At 32.6% G+C, this 19,521-nt stretch overlaps 1 protein-coding gene across 1 annotated transcript in view; it reads left to right on the top strand.

Annotated features, from left to right (window-relative positions):
* The window catches only part of LOC136691409 (mucin-2-like), a 61,247-nt gene that overhangs the window by 28,122 nt on the left and 13,604 nt on the right, over positions 1–19,521 (top strand). Inside the window, exons 32-61 of the mRNA XM_066663971.1 lie at positions 51–131; positions 665–721; positions 937–1,017; positions 1,821–1,907; positions 2,712–2,792; positions 3,326–3,382; positions 3,598–3,678; positions 4,482–4,568; positions 5,374–5,454; positions 5,988–6,044; positions 6,260–6,340; positions 7,144–7,230; positions 7,763–7,819; positions 8,035–8,115; positions 8,919–8,999; positions 9,803–9,889; positions 10,423–10,479; positions 10,693–10,779; positions 11,314–11,370; positions 11,584–11,670; positions 12,204–12,260; positions 12,474–12,560; positions 13,095–13,151; positions 13,365–13,451; positions 14,256–14,336; positions 15,140–15,226; positions 16,032–16,112; positions 16,916–17,002; positions 17,807–17,887; positions 18,688–18,774. Of these exons, the coding sequence (XP_066520068.1) occupies positions 51–131; positions 665–721; positions 937–1,017; positions 1,821–1,907; positions 2,712–2,792; positions 3,326–3,382; positions 3,598–3,678; positions 4,482–4,568; positions 5,374–5,454; positions 5,988–6,044; positions 6,260–6,340; positions 7,144–7,230; positions 7,763–7,819; positions 8,035–8,115; positions 8,919–8,999; positions 9,803–9,889; positions 10,423–10,479; positions 10,693–10,779; positions 11,314–11,370; positions 11,584–11,670; positions 12,204–12,260; positions 12,474–12,560; positions 13,095–13,151; positions 13,365–13,451; positions 14,256–14,336; positions 15,140–15,226; positions 16,032–16,112; positions 16,916–17,002; positions 17,807–17,887; positions 18,688–18,774 (2,304 nt within the window). The remainder of the gene's footprint in view (positions 1–50; positions 132–664; positions 722–936; positions 1,018–1,820; positions 1,908–2,711; positions 2,793–3,325; positions 3,383–3,597; positions 3,679–4,481; positions 4,569–5,373; positions 5,455–5,987; positions 6,045–6,259; positions 6,341–7,143; positions 7,231–7,762; positions 7,820–8,034; positions 8,116–8,918; positions 9,000–9,802; positions 9,890–10,422; positions 10,480–10,692; positions 10,780–11,313; positions 11,371–11,583; positions 11,671–12,203; positions 12,261–12,473; positions 12,561–13,094; positions 13,152–13,364; positions 13,452–14,255; positions 14,337–15,139; positions 15,227–16,031; positions 16,113–16,915; positions 17,003–17,806; positions 17,888–18,687; positions 18,775–19,521) is intronic.

Genomic DNA, 19,521 nt, shown 5'->3' with positions numbered 1-19,521 from the left:
TCTGATTAGGATGTTTAAACAGAAATGTACTTGATGTACTTATATTTCAGTTGAGAATATTATTACTACCACTGCTCCCTCAAATCCAGTGGACACCACCACCACCACAACAACAGCACCAAGTGAATCAGGTAAGGACTAACTCCATCTATAACATTCAGATATGAAAATGTTGTTTCATTCTTCTGAGAATCTTTTCATGTAATTATATTATAAATAATTTGTTTTACCTTGAAACTTCTGAAGTATGAGTTTGTTTATTTATCAGTAAAACTGTGGGATACTTCCTTGTTTCTATCTGCATAAAATTCTTAATTTCATATCTACATTACATATTAATATTTCAGTTGAGGACATTATTACTACCACTGCTCCTTCAAACCCAGTGTTTACCACGACAACAACAAGCGAAGCAGGTAAAGAAGAAGTCCACATTAAAGCTTCAGATATTAACTTTTATTTCAATTTCCAGATTATGTTTTCCAGCTTAGCTTCAGATAATACATACTGCATCAACTTTCAGAGAAACAAATTTTTGTTTATCGTAAAACAACACAGATCCATTGCTTTAATTTGAATATTTTAGAATGTGTGGTTGGTTATTTATCATTAAATTTATGGATTAGTTCCATGGTTTCAACTAATTGAAATTGCTCATTCACAGATGTGACTACTGCCACCCTAAAAAATCCAGTCGTCACCACGATCCCAAGTGAAGCAGGTAAGGAAGAAGTCCAGGTCTAACTTATAGATAGGAGATGCTGCAACAATATTTAGAGATTTTTTTAAATGTAATAATATTAGAGGTATTTGCTTTACCTAGAATGTTTCAAAATATGAGGTTGATTACTTATCAGTAAAATTGTGAGCTACTTACATGATTCCATCTGATTAGGATTTTTAATCAGAAATGTACTTGATGTACTTATATTTCAGTTGAGAATATTATTACTACCACTGCTCCCTCAAATCCAGTGGACACCACCACCACCACAACAACAGCACCAAGTGAATCAGGTAAGGACTAACTCCATCTATAACATTCAGATATGAAAATGTTGTTTCATTCTTCTGAGAATCTTTTCATGTAATTATATTATAAATAATTTGTTTTACCTTGAAACTTCTGAAGTATGAGTTTGTTTATTTATCAGTAAAACTGTGGGATACTTCCTTGTTTCTATCTGCATAAAATTCTTAATTTCATATCTACATTACATATTAATATTTCAGTTGAGGACATTATTACTACCACTGCTCCTTCAAACCCAGTGTTTACCACGACAACAACAAGCGAAGCAGGTAAAGAAGAAGTCCACATTAAAGCTTCAGATATTAACTTTTATTTCAATTTCCAGATTATGTTTTCCAGCTTAGCTTCAGATAATACATACTGCATCAACTTTCAGAGAAACAAATTTTTGTTTATCGTAAAACAACACAGATCCATTGCTTTAATTTGAATATTTTAGAATGTGTGGTTGGTTATTTATCATTAAAGTTATGGATTAGATCCAAGGTTTCAACTACTTGAAATTGCTCATTCACAGAGGTGACCACTGCCCCCCTAAAAAATCCAGATGTCACCACGATTCCAAGTGAAGCAGGTAAGGAAGAAGTCCAGGTCTAACTTATAGATAGGAGATGGTACAACAATGTTCAGAGATTTTTAAATGTAATAATATTAGAGGTATTTGCTTTACCTAGAATGTTTCAAAATATGAGGTTGATTACTTATCAGTAAAATTGTGAGCTACTTCCATGATTCCATCTGATTAGGATTTTTAATCAGAAATGTACTTGATGTACTTATATTTCAGTTGAGGATGTTATTACTACTACTGCTCCCTCAAATCCAGTGGACACCACCACCACCACCACCACAACAACAACACCAAGTGAAACAGGTAAGGACTAACTCCATCTATAACTTTCAGATATGAAAATGTTGTTTCATTTTTTTGAGAATCTTTTGATTTAATTATTTTATAAATAATTTGTTTTACCTTGAAACTTCTGAAGTATGAGTTTGTTTATTTATCAGTAAAACTGTGGGATACTTCCATGTTTCTATATGAATAAAATTCTTAATTTCAATTGTACATTACATATTAATATTTCAGTTGAGGACATTATTACTACCACTGCTCCTTCAAACCCAGTGTTTACCACGACAACAACAAGCGAAGCAGGTAAAGAAGAAGTCCACCTTAAAGCTTCAGATATTAACTTTTATTTCAATTTCCAGATGATGTTTTCCAGCTTAGCTTCAGATATTACATATTGCTTCAGCTTTCAGAGAAAAAGGTTTTATTTATCATAATGCAATACAGATCCATTGCTTTGATTTGAATCTTATAGAATGTGTGGTTGGTTATTTATCATTAAATTTATGGATTAGTTCCATGGTTTCAACTAATTGAAATTGCTCATTCACAGATGTGACTACTGCCCCCCTAAAAAATCCAGTCGTCACCACGATCCCAAGTGAAGCAGGTAAGGAAGAAGTCCAGGTCTAACTTATAGATAGGAGATGGTACAACAATATTTAGAGATTTTTTTAAATGTAATAATATTAGAGGTATTTGCTTTACCTAGAATGTTTCAAAATATGCGCTTGATTACTTATCAGTAAAATTGTGAGCTACTTCCACGATTCCATCTGCTTAGGAGTTTTAATCAGAAATGTACTTGATGTACTTATATTTCAGTTGAGGATGTTATTACTACCACTGCTCCCTCAAATCCAGTGGACACCACCACCACCACAACGACAACACCAAGTGAAACAGGTAAGGACTAACTCCATCTATAACATTCAGATATGAAAATGTTGTTTCATTTTTTTGAGAATCTTTTGATGTAATTATTTTATAAATAATTTGTTTTACCTTGAAACTTCTGAAGTATGAGTTTGTTTATTTATCAGTAAAACTGTGGGATACTTCCTTGTTTCTATCTGCATAAAATTCTTAATTTCATATCTACATTACATATTAATATTTCAGTTGAGGACATTATTACTACCACTGCTCCTTCAAACCCAGTGTTTACCACGACAACAACAAGCGAAGCAGGTAAAGAAGAAGTCCACATTAAAGCTTCAGATATTAACTTTTATTTCAATTTCCAGATTATGTTTTCCAGCTTAGCTTCAGATAATACATACTGCATCAACTTTCAGAAAAACAAATTTTTGTTTATCGTAAAACAACACAGATCCATTGCTTTAATTTGAATATTTTAGAATGTGTGGTTGGTTATTTATCATTAAATTTATGGATTAGTTCCATGGTTTCAACTAATTGAAATTGCTCATTCACAGATGTGACTACTGCCCCCCTAAAAAATCCAGTCGTCACCACGATCCCAAGTGACGCAGGTAAGGAAGAAGTCCAGGTCTAACTTATAGATAGGAGATGCTGCAACAATATTTAGAGATTTTTTTAAATGTAATAATATTAGAGGTATTTGCTTTACCTAGAATGTTTCAAAATATGAGGTTGATTACTTATCAGTAAAATTGTGAGCTACTTACATGATTCCATCTGATTAGGATTTTTAATCAGAAATGTACTTGATGTACTTATATTTCAGTTGAGGATGTTATTACTACCACTGCTCCCTCAAATCCAGTGGACACCACCACCACCACAACAACAGCACCAAGTGAATCAGGTAAGGACTAACTCCATCTATAACTTTCAGATATGAAAATGTTGTTTCATTCTTCTGAGAATCTTTTCATGTAATTATATTATAAATAATTTGTTTTACCTTGAAACTTCTGAAGTATGAGTTTGTTTATTTATCAGTAAAACTGTGGGATACTTCCTTGTTTCTATCTGCATAAAATTCTTAATTTCATATCTACATTACATATTAATATTTCAGTTGAGGACATTATTACTACCACTGCTCCTTCAAACCCAGTGTTTACCACGACAACAACAAGCGAAGCAGGTAAAGAAGAAGTCCACATTAAAGCTTCAGATATTAACTTTTATTTCAATTTCCAGATTATGTTTTCCAGCTTAGCTTCAGATAATACATACTGCATCAACTTTCAGAGAAACAAATTTTTGTTTATCGTAAAACATCACAGATCCATTGCTTTAATTTGAATATTTTAGAATGTGTGGTTGGTTATTTATCATTAAAGTTATGGATTAGATCCAAGGTTTCAACTACTTGAAATTGCTCATTCACAGAGGTGACCACTGCCCCCCTAAAAAATCCAGATGTCACCACGATTCCAAGTGAAGCAGGTAAGGAAGAAGTCCAGGTCTAACTTATAGATAGGAGATGGTACAACAATGTTCAGAGATTTTTTAATGTAATAATATTAGAGGTATTTGCTTTACCTAGAATGTTTCAAAATATGAGGTTGATTACTTATCAGTAAAATTGTGAGCTACTTCCATGATTCCATCTGATTAGGATTTTTAATCAGAAATGTACTTGATGTACTTATATTTCAGTTGAGGATGTTATTACTACTACTGCTCCCTCAAATCCAGTGGACACCACCACCACCACCACCACAACAACAACACCAAGTGAAACAGGTAAGGACTAACTCCATCTATAACTTTCAGATATGAAAATGTTGTTTCATTTTTTTGAGAATCTTTTGATTTAATTATTTTATAAATAATTTGTTTTACCTTGAAACTTCTGAAGTATGAGTTTGTTTATTTATCAGTAAAACTGTGGGATACTTCCATGTTTCTATATGAATAAAATTCTTAATTTCAATTGTACATTACATATTAATATTTCAGTTGAGGACATTATTACTACCACTGCTCCTTCAAACCCAGTGTTTACCACGACAACAACAAGCGAAGCAGGTAAAGAAGAAGTCCACATTAAAGCTTCAGATATTAACTTTTATTTCAATTTCCAGATTATGTTTTCCAGCCCAGCTTCAGATAATACATATTGCTTCAGCTTTCAGAGAAAAATGTTTTTATTTATCATAATACAATACAGATCCATTGCTTTGATTTGAATCTTATAGAATGTGTGGTTGGTTATTTATCATTAAATTTATGGATTAGTTCCATGGTTTCAACTAATTGAAATTGCTCATTCACAGATGTGACTACTGCCCCCCTAAAAAATCCAGTCGTCACCACGATCCCAAGTGAAGCAGGTAAGGAAGAAGTCCAGGTCTAACTTATAGATAGGAGATGCTGCAACAATATTTAGAGATTTTTTTAAATGTAATAATATTAGAGGTATTTGCTTTACCTAGAATGTTTCAAAATATGAGGTTGATTACTTATCAGTAAAATTGTGAGCTACTTACATGATTCCATCTGATTAGGATGTTTAATCAGAAATGTACTTGATGTACTTATATTTCAGTTGAGAATATTATTACTACCACTGCTCCCTCAAATCCAGTGGACACCACCACCACCACAACAACAGCACCAAGTGAATCAGGTAAGGACTAACTCCATCTATAACATTCAGATATGAAAATGTTGTTTCATTCTTCTGAGAATCTTTTCATGTAATTATATTATAAATAATTTGTTTTACCTTGAAACTTCTGAAGTATGAGTTTGTTTATTTATCAGTAAAACTGTGGGATACTTCCTTGTTTCTATCTGCATAAAATTCTTAATTTCATATCTACATTACATATTAATATTTCAGTTGAGGACATTATTACTACCACTGCTCCTTCAAACCCAGTGTTTACCACGACAACAACAAGCGAAGCAGGTAAAGAAGAAGTCCACATTAAAGCTTCAGATATTAACTTTTATTTCAATTTCCAGATTATGTTTTCCAGCTTAGCTTCAGATAATACATACTGCATCAACTTTCAGAGAAACAAATTTTTGTTTATCGTAAAACAACACAGATCCATTGCTTTAATTTGAATATTTTAGAATGTGTGGTTGGTTATTTATCATTAAATTTATGGATTAGTTCCATGGTTTCAACTAATTGAAATTGCTCATTCACAGATGTGACTACTGCCCCCCTAAAAAATCCAGTCGTCACCACGATCCCAAGTGACGCAGGTAAGGAAGAAGTCCAGGTCTAACTTATAGATAGGAGATGCTGCAATAATATTTAGAGATTTTTTTAAATGTAATAATATTAGAGGTATTTGCTTTACCTAGAATGTTTCAAAATATGAGGTTGATTACTTATCAGTAAAATTGTGAGCTACTTACATGATTCCATCTGATTAGGATTTTTAATCAGAAATGTACTTGATGTACTTATATTTCAGTTGAGGATGTTATTACTACCACTGCTCCCTCAAATCCAGTGGACACCACCACCACCACAACAACAGCACCAAGTGAATCAGGTAAGGACTAACTCCATCTATAACTTTCAGATATGAAAATGTTGTTTCATTCTTCTGAGAATCTTTTCATGTAATTATATTATAAATAATTTGTTTTACCTTGAAACTTCTGAAGTATGAGTTTGTTTATTTATCAGTAAAACTGTGGGATACTTCCTTGTTTCTATCTGCATAAAACTCTTAATTTCATATCTACATTACATATTAATATTTCAGTTGAGGACATTATTACTACCACTGCTCCTTCAAACCCAGTGTTTACCACGACAACAACAAGCGAAGCAGGTAAAGAAGAAGTCCACATTAAAGCTTCAGATATTAACTTTTATTTCAATTTCCAGATTATGTTTTCCAGCTTAGCTTCAGATAATACATACTGCATCAACTTTCAGAGAAACTAATTTTTGTTTATCGTAAAACATCACAGATCCATTGCTTTAATTTGAATATTTTAGAATGTGTGGTTGGTTATTTATCATTAAAGTTATGGATTAGATCCAAGGTTTCAACTACTTGAAATTGCTCATTCACAGAGGTGACCACTGCCCCCCTAAAAAATCCAGATGTCACCACGATTCCAAGTGAAGCAGGTAAGGAAGAAGTCCAGGTCTAACTTATAGATAGGAGATGGTACAACAATGTTCAGAGATTTTTTAATGTAATAATATTAGAGGTATTTGCTTTACCTAGAATGTTTCAAAATATGAGGTTGATTACTTCTCAGTAAAATTGTGAGCTACTTCCATGATTCCATCTGATTAGGATTTTTAATCAGAAATGTACTTGATGTACTTATATTTCAGTTGAGGATGTTATTACTACTACTGCTCCCTCAAATCCAGTGGACACCACCACCACCACCACCACAACAACAACACCAAGTGAAACAGGTAAGGACTAACTCCATCTATAACTTTCAGATATGAAAATGTTGTTTCATTATTTTGAGAATCTTTTCATGTAATTATATTTTAAATAATTTGTTTTACCTTGAAACTTCTGAAGTATGAGTTTGTTTATTTATCAGTAAAACTGTGGGATACTTCCTTGTTTCTATCTGCATAAAATTCTTAATTTCATGTCTACATTACATATTAATATTTCAGTTGAGGACATTATTACTACCACTGCTCCTTCAAACCCAGTGGTTACCATGACAACAACAAGCGAAGCAGGTAAAGAAGAAGTCCACCTTAAAGCTTCAGATATTAACTTTTATTTCAATTTCCAGATGATGTTTTCCAGCTTAGCTTCAGATATTACATATTGCTTCAGCTTTCAGAGAAAAAGGTTTTATTTATCATAATACAATACAGATCCATTGCTTTGATTTGAATCTTATAGAATGTGTGGTTGGTTATTTATCATTAAATTTATGGATTAGTTCCATGGTTTCAACTAATTGAAATTGCTCATTCACAGATGTGACTACTGGCCCCCTAAAAAATCCAGTCGTCACCACGATCCCAAGTGAAGCAGGTAAGGAAGAAGTCCAGGTCTAACTTATAGATAGGAGATGCTGCAACAATATTTAGAGATTTTTTTAAATGTAATAATATTAGAGGTATTTGCTTTACCTAGAATGTTTCAAAATATGCGCTTGATTACTTATCAGTAAAATTGTGAGCTACTTCCACGATTCCATCTGCTTAGGAGTTTTAATCAGAAATGTACTTGATGTACTTATATTTCAGTTGAGGATGTTATTACTACCACTGCTCCCTCAAATCCAGTGGACACCACCACCACCACAACGACAACACCAAGTGAAACAGGTAAGGACTAACTCCATCTATAACTTTCAGATATGAAAATGTTGTTTCATTTTTTTGAGAATCTTTTGATGTAATTATTTTATAAATAATTTGTTTTACCTTGAAACTTCTGAAGTATGAGTTTGTTTATTTATCAGTAAAACTGTGGGATACTTCCTTGTTTCTATCTGCATAAAATTCTTAATTTCATATCTACATTACTTATTAATATTTCAGTTGAGGACATTATTACTACCACTGCTCCTTCAAACCCAGTGTTTACCACGACAACAACAAGCGAAGCAGGTAAAGAAGAAGTCCACATTAAAGCTTCAGATATTAACTTTTATTTCAATTTCCAGATTATGTTTTCCAGCTTAGCTTCAGATAATACATATTGCATCAACTTTCAGAGAAACAAATTTTTGTTTATCGTAAAACAACACAGATCCATTGCTTTAATTTGAATGTTTTAGAATGTGTGGTTGGTTATTTATCATTAAAGCTATGGATTACATCCATGGTTTCAACTACTTGAAATTGCTCATTCACAGATGTAACTACTGCCCCCCTAAAAAATCCAGTCGTCACCACGATCCCAAGTGAAGCAGGTAAGGAAGAAGTCCAGGTCTAACTTATAGATAGGAGATGGTAAAACAATGTTCAGAGATTTTTTAATGTAATAATATTAGAGGTATTTGCTTTACCTAGAATGTTTCAAAATATGAGGTTGATTACTTATCAGTAAAATTGTGAGCTACTTCCACGATTCCATCTGCTTAGGAGTTTTAATCAGAAATGTACTTGATGTACTTATATTTCAGTTGAGGATGTTATTACTACCACTGCTCCCTCAAATCCAGTGGACACCACCACCACCACAACGACAACACCAAGTGAAACAGGTAAGGACTAACTCCATCTATAACTTTCAGATATGAAAATGTTGTTTCATTTTTTTGAGAATCTTTTGATGTAATTATTTTATAAATAATTTGTTTTACCTTGAAACTTCTGAAGTATGAGTTTGTTTATTTATCAGTAAAACTGTGGGATACTTCCTTGTTTCTATCTGCATAAAATTCTTAATTTCATATCTACATTACATATTAATATTTCAGTTGAGGACATTATTACTACCACTGCTCCTTCAAACCCAGTGTTTACCACGACAACAACAAGCGAAGCAGGTAAAGAAGAAGTCCACATTAAAGCTTCAGATATTAACTTTTATTTCAATTTCCAGATTATGTTTTCCAGCTTAGCTTCAGATAATACATATTGCATCAACTTTCAGAGAAACAAATTTTTGTTTATCGTAAAACAACACAGATCCATTGCTTTAATTTGAATGTTTTAGAATGTGTGGTTGGTTATTTATCATTAAAGCTATGGATTACATCCATGGTTTCAACTACTTGAAATTGCTCATTCACAGATGTAACTACTGCCCCCCTAAAAAATCCAGTCGTCACCACGATCCCAAGTGAAGCAGGTAAGGAAGAAGTCCAGGTCTAACTTATAGATAGGAGATGGTAAAACAATGTTCAGAGATTTTTTAATGTAATAATATTAGAGGTATTTGCTTTACCTAGAATGTTTCAAAATATGAGGTTGATTACTTATCAGTAAAATTGTGAGCTACTTCCATGATTCCATCTGATTAGGATTTTTAATCAGAAATGTACTTGATGTATTTATATTTCAGTTGAGGATATTATTACTACTACTGCTCCCTCAAATCCAGTGGACACCACCACCACCACCACCACAACAACAACACCAAGTGAAACAGGTAAGGACTAACTCCATCTATAACTTTCAGATATGAAAATGTTATTTCATTATTTTGAGAATCTTTTCATGTAATTATATTTTAAATAATTTGTTTTACCTTGAAACTTCTGAAGTATGAGTTTGTTTATTTATCAGTAAAACTGTGGGATACTTCCTTGTTTCTATCTGCATAAAATTCTTAATTTCATATCTACATTACATATTAATATTTCAGTTGAGGACATTATTACTACCACTGCTCCTTCAAACCCAGTGGTTACCATGACAACAACAAGCGAAGCAGGTAAAGAAAAAGTCCACCTTAAAGCTTCAGATATTAACTTTTATTTCAATTTCCAGATGATGTTTTCCAGCTTAGCTTCAGATATTAGATATTGCTTCAACTTTCAGAGAAAAATGTTTTTATTTATCATAATACAATACAGATCCATTGCTTTGATTTGAATCTCATAGAATTTGTGGTTGATTATTTATCATTAAATTTATGGATTACTTCCATGGTTTCAACTAATTGAAATTGCTCATTCACAGATGTGACCACTGCCCCCCTAAAAAATCCAGTCGTCACCACGATCCCAAGTGAAGCAGGTAAGGAAGAATTCCAGGTTTAACTCATAGATAGGAGATGGTACAACAATATTCAGAGATTTTTTAATGTAATAATATTAGAGGTATTTGCTTTACCTAGAATGTTTCAAAATATGAGGTTGATTACTTATCATTAAAATTGTGAGCTACTTCCATGATTCCATCTGATTAGGATTTTTAATCAGAAATGTACTTGATGTACTTATATTTCAGTTGAGTATATTATTACTACTACTGCTCCCTCAAATCCAGTGGACACCACCACCACCACCACCACAACAACAACACCAAGTGAAACAGGTAAGGACTAACTCCATCTAAAACTTTCAGATATGAAAATATTTTTTCAGTATTCTGAGAATCTTTTCATGTAATCATGTTATAAATAATATATTTTTACCTTGAAACTTCTGAAGTATGAGTTTGTTTATTTATCAGTAAAACCGTGGGATACTTCCATGTTTCTATCTGCATAAAATTGTTAATTTCAAATCTACATTACATATTAATATTTCAGTTGAGGACATTATTACTACCACTGGTCTTTCAAACCCAGTGTTTACCACGACAACAACAAGCGAAGCAGGTAAAGAAGAAATCCACCTTAAAGTTTCAGATATTAACTTTTATTTCAATTTCCAGATGATGTTTTCCAGCTTAGCTTCAGATATTACATATTGCTTCAACTTTCAGAGAAACAAGTTTTTGTTTATTGTCATACAATACAGATCCATTGCTTTGATTTGAATCTTATAGAATGTGTGGTTGGTTATTTATCATTAAATTTATGGATTACTTCCATGGTTTCAACTAATTGAAATTGCTCATTCACAGATGTGACCACTGCCCCCCTAAAAAATCCAGTCGTCACCACGATCCCAAGTGAAGCAGGTAAGGAAGAATTCCAGGTTTAACTCATAGATAGGAGATGGTACAACAATATTCAGAGATTTTTTAATGTAATAATATTAGAGGTATTTGCTTTACCTAGAATGTTTCAAAATATGAGGTTGATTACTTATCAGTAAAATTGTGAGCTACTTCCATGATTCCATCTGATTAGGATTTTTAATCAGAAATGTACTTGATGTACTTATATTTCAGTTGAGGATATTATTACTACTACTGCTCCCTCAAATCCAGTGGACACCACCACCACCACCACCACAACAACAACACCAAGTGAAACAGGTAAGGACTAACTCCATATATAACTTTCAGATATGAAAATGTTATTTCATTATTTTGAGAATCTTTTCATGTAATTATATTTTAAATAATTTGTTTTACCTTGAAACTTCTGAAGTATGAGTTTGTTTATTTATCAGTAAAACTGTGGGATACTTCCTTGTTTCTATCTGCATAAAATTCTTAATTTCATATCTACATTACATATTAATATTTCAGTTGAGGACATTATTACTACCACTGCTCCTTCAAACCCAGTGGTTACCATGACAACAACAAGCGAAGCAGGTAAAGAAGAAGTCCACCTTAAAGCTTCAGATATTAACTTTTATTTCAATTTCCAGATGATGTTTTCCAGCTTAGCTTCAGATATTAGATATTGCTTCAACTTTCAGAGAAAAATGTTTTTATTTATCATAATACAATACAGATCCATTGCTTTGATTTGAATCTTATAGAATGTGTGGTTGGTTATTTATCATTAAATTTATGGATTACTTCCATGGTTTCAACTAATTGAAATTGCTCATTCACAGATGTGACCACTGCCCCCCTAAAAAATCCAGTCGTCACCACGATCCCAAGTGAAGCAGGTAAGGAAGAATTCCAGGTTTAACTCATAGATAGGAGATGGTACAACAATATTCAGAGATTTTTTAATGTAATAATATTAGAGGTATTTGCTTTACCTAGAATGTTTCAAAATATGAGGTTGATTACTTATCAGTAAAATTGTGAGCTACTTCCATGATTCCATCTGATTAGGATTTTTAATCAGAAATGTACTTGATGTACTTATATTTCAGTTGAGTATATTATTACTACTACTGCTCCCTCAAATCCAGTGGACACCACCACCACCACCACCACAACAACAACACCAAGTGAAACAGGTAAGGACTAACTCCATCTAAAACTTTCAGATATGAAAATATTTTTTCAGTATTCTGAGAATCTTTTCATGTAATCATGTCATAAATAATATATTTTTACCTTGAAACTTCTGAAGTATGAGTTTGTTTATTTATCAGTAAAACTGTGGGATACTTCCTTGTTTCTATCTGCATAAAATTCTTAATTTCATATCTACATTACATATTAATATTTCAGTTGAGGACATTATTACTACCACTGCTCCTTCAAACCCAGTGGTTACCATGACAACAACAAGCGAAGCAGGTAAAGAAGAAGTCCACCTTAAAGCTTCAGATATTAACTTTTATTTCACTTTCCAGATGATGTTTTCCAGCTTAGCTTCAGATACTACATATTGCTTCAACTTTCAGAGAAAAATGTTTTTATTTATCATAATACAATACAGATCCATTGCTTTGATTTGAATCTTATAGAATTTGTGGTTGGTTAATTATCATTAAATTTATGGATTACTTCCATGGTTTCAACTAATTGAAATTGCTCATTCACAGATGTGACCACTGCCCCCCTAAGAAATCCAGTCGTCACCACGATCCCAAGTGAAGCAGGTAAGGAAGAATTCCAGGTTTAACTCATAGATAGGAGATGGTACAACCATATTCAGAAATTTTTTAATGTAATAATATTAGAGGTATTTGCTTTACCTAGAATGTTTCAAAATATGAGGTTGATTACTTATCAGTAAAATTGTGAGCTACTTCCATGATTCCATCTGATTAGGATTTTTAATCAGAAATGTACTTGATGTACTTATATTTCAGTTGAGTATATTATTACTACTACTGCTCCCTCAAATCCAGTGGACACCACCACCACCACCACCACAACAACAACACCAAGTGAAACAGGTAAGGACTAACTCCATCTAAAACTTTCAGATATGAAAATATTTTTTCAGTATTCTGAGAATCTTTTCATGTAATCATGTCATAAATAATATATTTTTACCTTGAAACTTCTGAAGTATGAGTTTGGTTATTTATCAGTAAAACCGTGGGATACTTCCATGTTTCTATCTGCATGAAATTGTTAATTTCAAATCTACATTACATATTAATATTTCAGTTGAGGACATTATTACTACCACTGGTCTTTCAAACCCAGTGTTTACCACGACAACAACAAGCGAAGCAGGTAAAGAAGAAATCCACCTTAAAGTTTCAGATATTAACTTTTATTTCAATTTCCAGATGATGTTTTCCAGCTTAGCTTCAGATATTACATATTGCTTCAACTTTCAGAGAAAGAAGTTTTTGTTTATTGTCATACAATACAGATCCATTGCTTTGATTTGAATCTTGTAGAATGTGTTGTTGGTTATATATCATTGAAGCTATGGATTAGATCCAAGGTTTCAACTACTTGAAATTGCTCATTCACAGAGGTGACCACTGCCCCCCTAAAAAATCCAGTTGTCACCACGATTCCAAGTGAAGCAGGTAAGGAAGAAGTCCAGGTCTAACTTATAGATAGGAGATGGTACAACAATGTTCAGAGATTTTTTAATGTAATAATATTAGAGGTATTTGCTTTACCTAGAATGTTTCAAAATATGAGGTTGATTACTTATCAGTAAAATTGTGAGCTACTTCCATGATTCCATCTGATTAGGATTTTTAATCAGAAATGTACTTGATGTACTTATATTTCAGTTGAGAATATTATTACTACCACTGCTCCTTCAAATCCAGTGGACACCACCACCACCACAACAACAGCACCAAGTGAATCAGGTAAGGACTAACTCCATCTATAACATTCAGATATGAAAATGTTGTTTCATTCTTCTGAGAATCTTTTCATGTAATTATATTATAAATAATTTGTTTTACCTTGAAACTTCTGTAGTATGAGTTTGTTTATTTATCAGTAAAACCATGAGATACTTCCATGTTTCTATCTGCATAAAATTCTTAATTTCATATGTACATTACATATTAATATTTCAGTTGAGGACATTATTACTACCACTGCTCCTTCAAACCCAGTGGTCACTGTGACAACAACAATCGAAGCAGGTAAAGAAGAAGTCCACATTAAAGCTTCAGATATTAACTTTTATTTCAATTTCCAGATTATGTTTTCCAGGTTAGCTTCAGATATTACATATTGCATCAACTGTCAGAGAAATACATTTCTGTTTATAGTAAAACAATACACATCCATTGCTTTAATTTGAATCTTGTAGAATGTGTGGTTGGTTATATATCATTAAAGCTATGGATTACATCCATGGTTTCAACTACTTGAAATTGCTCATTCACAGATGTGACTACTGCCCCCCTAAAAAATCCAGTCGTCACCACGATCCCAAGTGAAGCAGGTAAGGAAGAAGTCCAGGTCTAACTTATAGATAGGAGATGGTACAACAATGTTCAGAGATTTTTTAATGTAATAATATTAGAGGTATTTGCTTTACCTAGAATGTTTCAAAATATGAGGTTGATTACTTATCAGTAAAATTGTGAGCTACTTCCATGATTCCATCTGATTAGGATTTTTAATCAGAAATGTACTTGATGTACTTATATTTCAGTTGAGTATATTATTACTACTACTGCTCCCTCAAATCCAGTGGACACCATCACCACCACCACCACAACAACAACACCAAGTGAAACAGGTAAGGACTAACTCCATCTATAACTTTCAGATATGAAAATGTTATTTCATTATTTTGAGAATCTTTTCATGTAATTATATTTTAAATAATTTGTTTTACCTTGAAACTTCTGAAGTATGAGTTTGTTTATTTATCAGTAAAACTGTGGGATACTTCCTTGTTTCTATCTGCATAAAATTCTTAATTTCATATCTACATTACATATTAATATTTCAGTTGAGGACATTATTACTACCACTGCTCCTTCAAACCCAGTGGTCACTGTGACAACAACAATCGAAGCAGGTAAAGAAGAAGTCCACATTAAAGCTTCAGATATTAACTTTTATTTCAATTTCCAGATTATGTTTTCCAGCTTAGCTTCAGATATTACATATTGCATCAACTGTCAGAGAAATACACTTTTGTTTATAGTAAAACAATACACATCCATTGCTTTAATTTGAATCTTGTAGAATGTGTGGTTGGTTATATATCATTAAAGCTATGGATTACATCCATGGCTTCAACTACTTGAAATTGCTCATTCACAGATGTGACTACTGCCCCCCTAAAAAATCCAGTCATCACCACGATCCCAAGTGAAGCAGGTAAGGAAGAAGTCCAGGTCTAACTTATAAATAGGAGATGCTGCAACAATATTTAGAGATTTTTTTAAATGTAATAATATTAGAGGTATTTGCTTTACCTAGAATGTTTCAAAATATGCGCTTGATTACTTATCAGTAAAATTGTGAGCTACTTCCACGATTCCATCTGCTTAGGAGTTTTAATCAGAAATGTACTTGATGTACTTATATTTCAGTTGAGGATGTTATTACTACCACTGCTCCCTCAAATCCAGTGGACACCACCACCACCACAACGACAACACCAAGTGAAACAGGTAAGGACTAACTCCATCTATAACTTTCAGATATGAAAATGTTGTTTCATTTTTTTGAGAATCTTTTGATGTAATTATTTTATAAATAATTTGTTTTACCTTGAAACTTCTGAAGTATGAGTTTGTTTATTTATCAGTAAAACTGTGGGATACTTCCTTGTTTCTATCTGCATAAAATTCTTAATTTCATATCTACATTACATATTAATATTTCAGTTGAGGACATTATTACTACCACTGCTCCTTCAAACCCAGTGTTTACCACGACAACAACAAGCGAAGCAGGTAAAGAAGAAGTCCACATTAAAGCTTCAGATATTAACTTTTATTTCAATTTCCAAATTACGTTTTCCAGCTTAGCTTCAGATAATACATATTGCATCAACTTTCAGAGAAACAAATTTTTGTTTATCGTAAAACAACACAGATCCATTGCTTTAATTTGAATGTTTTAGAATGTGTGGTTGGTTATTTATCATTAAAGCTATGGATTACATCCATGGTTTCAACTACTTGAAATTGCTCATTCACAGATGTAACTACTGCCCCCCTAAAAAATCCAGTCGTCACCACGATCCCAAGTGAAGCAGGTAAGGAAGAAGTCCAGGTCTAACTTATAGATAGGAGATGGTACAACAATGTTCAGAGATTTTTTAATGTAATAATATTAGAGGTATTTGCTTTACCTAAAATGTTTCAAAATATGAGGTTGATTACTTATCAGTAAAATTGTGAGCTACTTCCATGATTCCATCTGATTAGGATTTTTAATCAGAAATGTACTTGATGTACTTATATTTCAGTTGAGGATATTATTACTACTACTGCTCCCTCAAATCCAGTGGACACCACCACCACCACCACCACAACAACAACACCAAGTGAAACAGGTAAGGACTAACTCCATCTAAAACTTTCAGATATGAAAATATTTTTTCAGTATTCTGAGAATCTTTTCATGTAATCATGTTATAAATAATATATTTTTACCTTGAAACTTCTGAAGTATGAGTTTGTTTATTTATCAGTAAAACCGTGGGATACTTCCATGTTTCTATCTGCATAAAATTGTTAATTTCAAATCTACATTACATATTAATATTTCAGTTGAGGACATTATTACTACCACTGGTCTTTCAAACCCAGTGTTTACCACGACAACAACAAGCGAAGCAGGTAAAGAAGAAATCCACCTTAAAGTTTCAGATATTAACTTTTATTTCAATTTCCAGATGATGTTTTCCAGCTTAGCTTCAGATATTACATATTGCTTCAACTTTCAGAGAAAGAAGTTTTTGTTTATTGTCATACAATACAGATCCATTGCTTTGATTTGAATCTTGTAGAATGTGTTGTTGGTTATATATCATTGAAGCTATGGATTAGATCCAAGGTTTCAACTACTTGAAATTGCTCATTCACAGAGGTGACCACTGCCCCCCTAAAAAATCCAGTTGTCACCACGATTCCAAGTGAAGCAGGTAAGGAAGAAGTCCAGGTCTAACTTATAGATAGGAGATGGTACAACAATGTTCAGAGATTTTTTAATGTAATAATATTAGAGGTATTTGCTTTACCTAGAATGTTTCAAAATATGAGGTTGATTACTTATCAGTAAAATTGTGAGCTACTTCCATGATTCCATCTGATTAGGATTTTTAATCAGAAATGTACTTGATGTACCTATATTTCAGTTGAGAATATTATTACTACCACTGCTCCCTCAAATCCAGTGGACACCACCACCACCACAACAACAGCACCAAGTGAATCAGGTAAGGACTAACTCCATCTATAACATTCAGATATGAAAATGTTGTTTCATTCTTCTGAGAATCTTTTCATGTAATTATATTATAAATAATATGTTTTACCTTGAAACTTCTGTAGTATGAGTTTGTTTATTTATCAGTAAAACCATGGGATACTTCCATGTTTCTATCTGCATAAAATTCTTAATTTCAAATGTACATTACATATTAATATTTCAGTTGAGGACATTATTACTACCACTGCTCCTTCAAACCCAGTGGTCACTGTGACAACAACAATCGAAGCAGGTAAAGAAGTCCACATTAAAGCTTCAGATATTAACTTTTATTTCAATTTCCAGATTATGTTTTCCAGCTTAGCTTCAGATATTACATATTGCTTCAACTTTCAGAGAAACAAGTTTTTGTTTATTGTCATACAATACAGATCCATTGCTTTGATTTGAATCTTGTAGAATGTGTTGTTGGTTATATATCATTGAAGCTATGGATTAGATCCAAGGTTTCAACTACTTGAAATTGCTCATTCACAGAGGTGACCACTGCCCCCCTAAAAAATCCAGATGTCACCACGATTCCAAGTGAAGCAGGTAAGGAAGAAGTCCAGGTCTAACTTATAGATAGGAGATGGTACAACAATGTTCAGAGATTTTTTAATGTAATAATATTAGAGGTATTTGCTTTACCTAGAATGTTTCAAAATATGAGGTTGATTACTTATCAGTAAAATTGTGAGCTACTTCCATGATTCCATCTGATTAGGATTTTTAATCAGAAATGTACTTGATGTACTTATATTTCAGTTGAGTATATTATTACTACTACTGCTCCCTCAAATCCAGTGGACACCACCACCACCACCACCACAACAACAACACCAAGTGAAACAGGTAAGGACTAACTCCATCTAAAACTTTCAGATATGAAAATATTTTTTCAGTATTCTGAGAATCTTTTCATGTAATCATGTTATAAATAATATATTTTTACCTTGAAACTTCTGAAGTATGAGTTTGTTTATTTATCAGTAAAACCGTGGGATACTTCCATGTTTCTATCTGCATAAAATTGTTAATTTCAAATCTACATTACATATTAATATTTCAGTTGAGGACATTATTACTACCACTGGTCTTTCAAACCCAGTGTTTACCACGACAACAACAAGCGAAGCAGGTAAAGAAGAAATCCACCTTAAAGTTTCAGATATTAACTTTTATTTCAATTTCCAGATGATGTTTTCCAGCTTAGCTTCAGATATTACATATTGCTTCAATTTTCAGAGAAACAAGTTTTTGTTTATTGTCATAAAATACAGATCCATTGCTTTGATTTGAATCTTGTAGAATGTGTTGTTGGTTATATATCATTGAAGCTATGGATTAGATCCAAGGTTTCAACTACTTGAAATTGCTCATTCACAGAGGTGACCACTGCCCCCCTAAAAAATCCAGATGTCACCACGATTCCAAGTGAAGCAGGTAAGGAAGAAGTCCAGGTCTAACTTATAGATAGGAGATGGTACAACAATGTTCCGAGATTTTTTAATGTAATAATATTAGAGGTATTTGCTTTACCTAGAATGTTTCAAAATATGAGGTTGATTACTTATCAGTAAAATTGTGAGCTACTTCCAT

This window comes from Hoplias malabaricus, chromosome 3 (genome assembly GCF_029633855.1).
Source record: "Hoplias malabaricus isolate fHopMal1 chromosome 3, fHopMal1.hap1, whole genome shotgun sequence".
Lineage (NCBI taxonomy): Eukaryota > Metazoa > Chordata > Actinopteri > Characiformes > Erythrinidae > Hoplias > Hoplias malabaricus.
The sequence above is the reverse complement of the archived record's forward strand: the minus strand, read 5'-3'. Positions and strand labels throughout refer to the sequence as shown.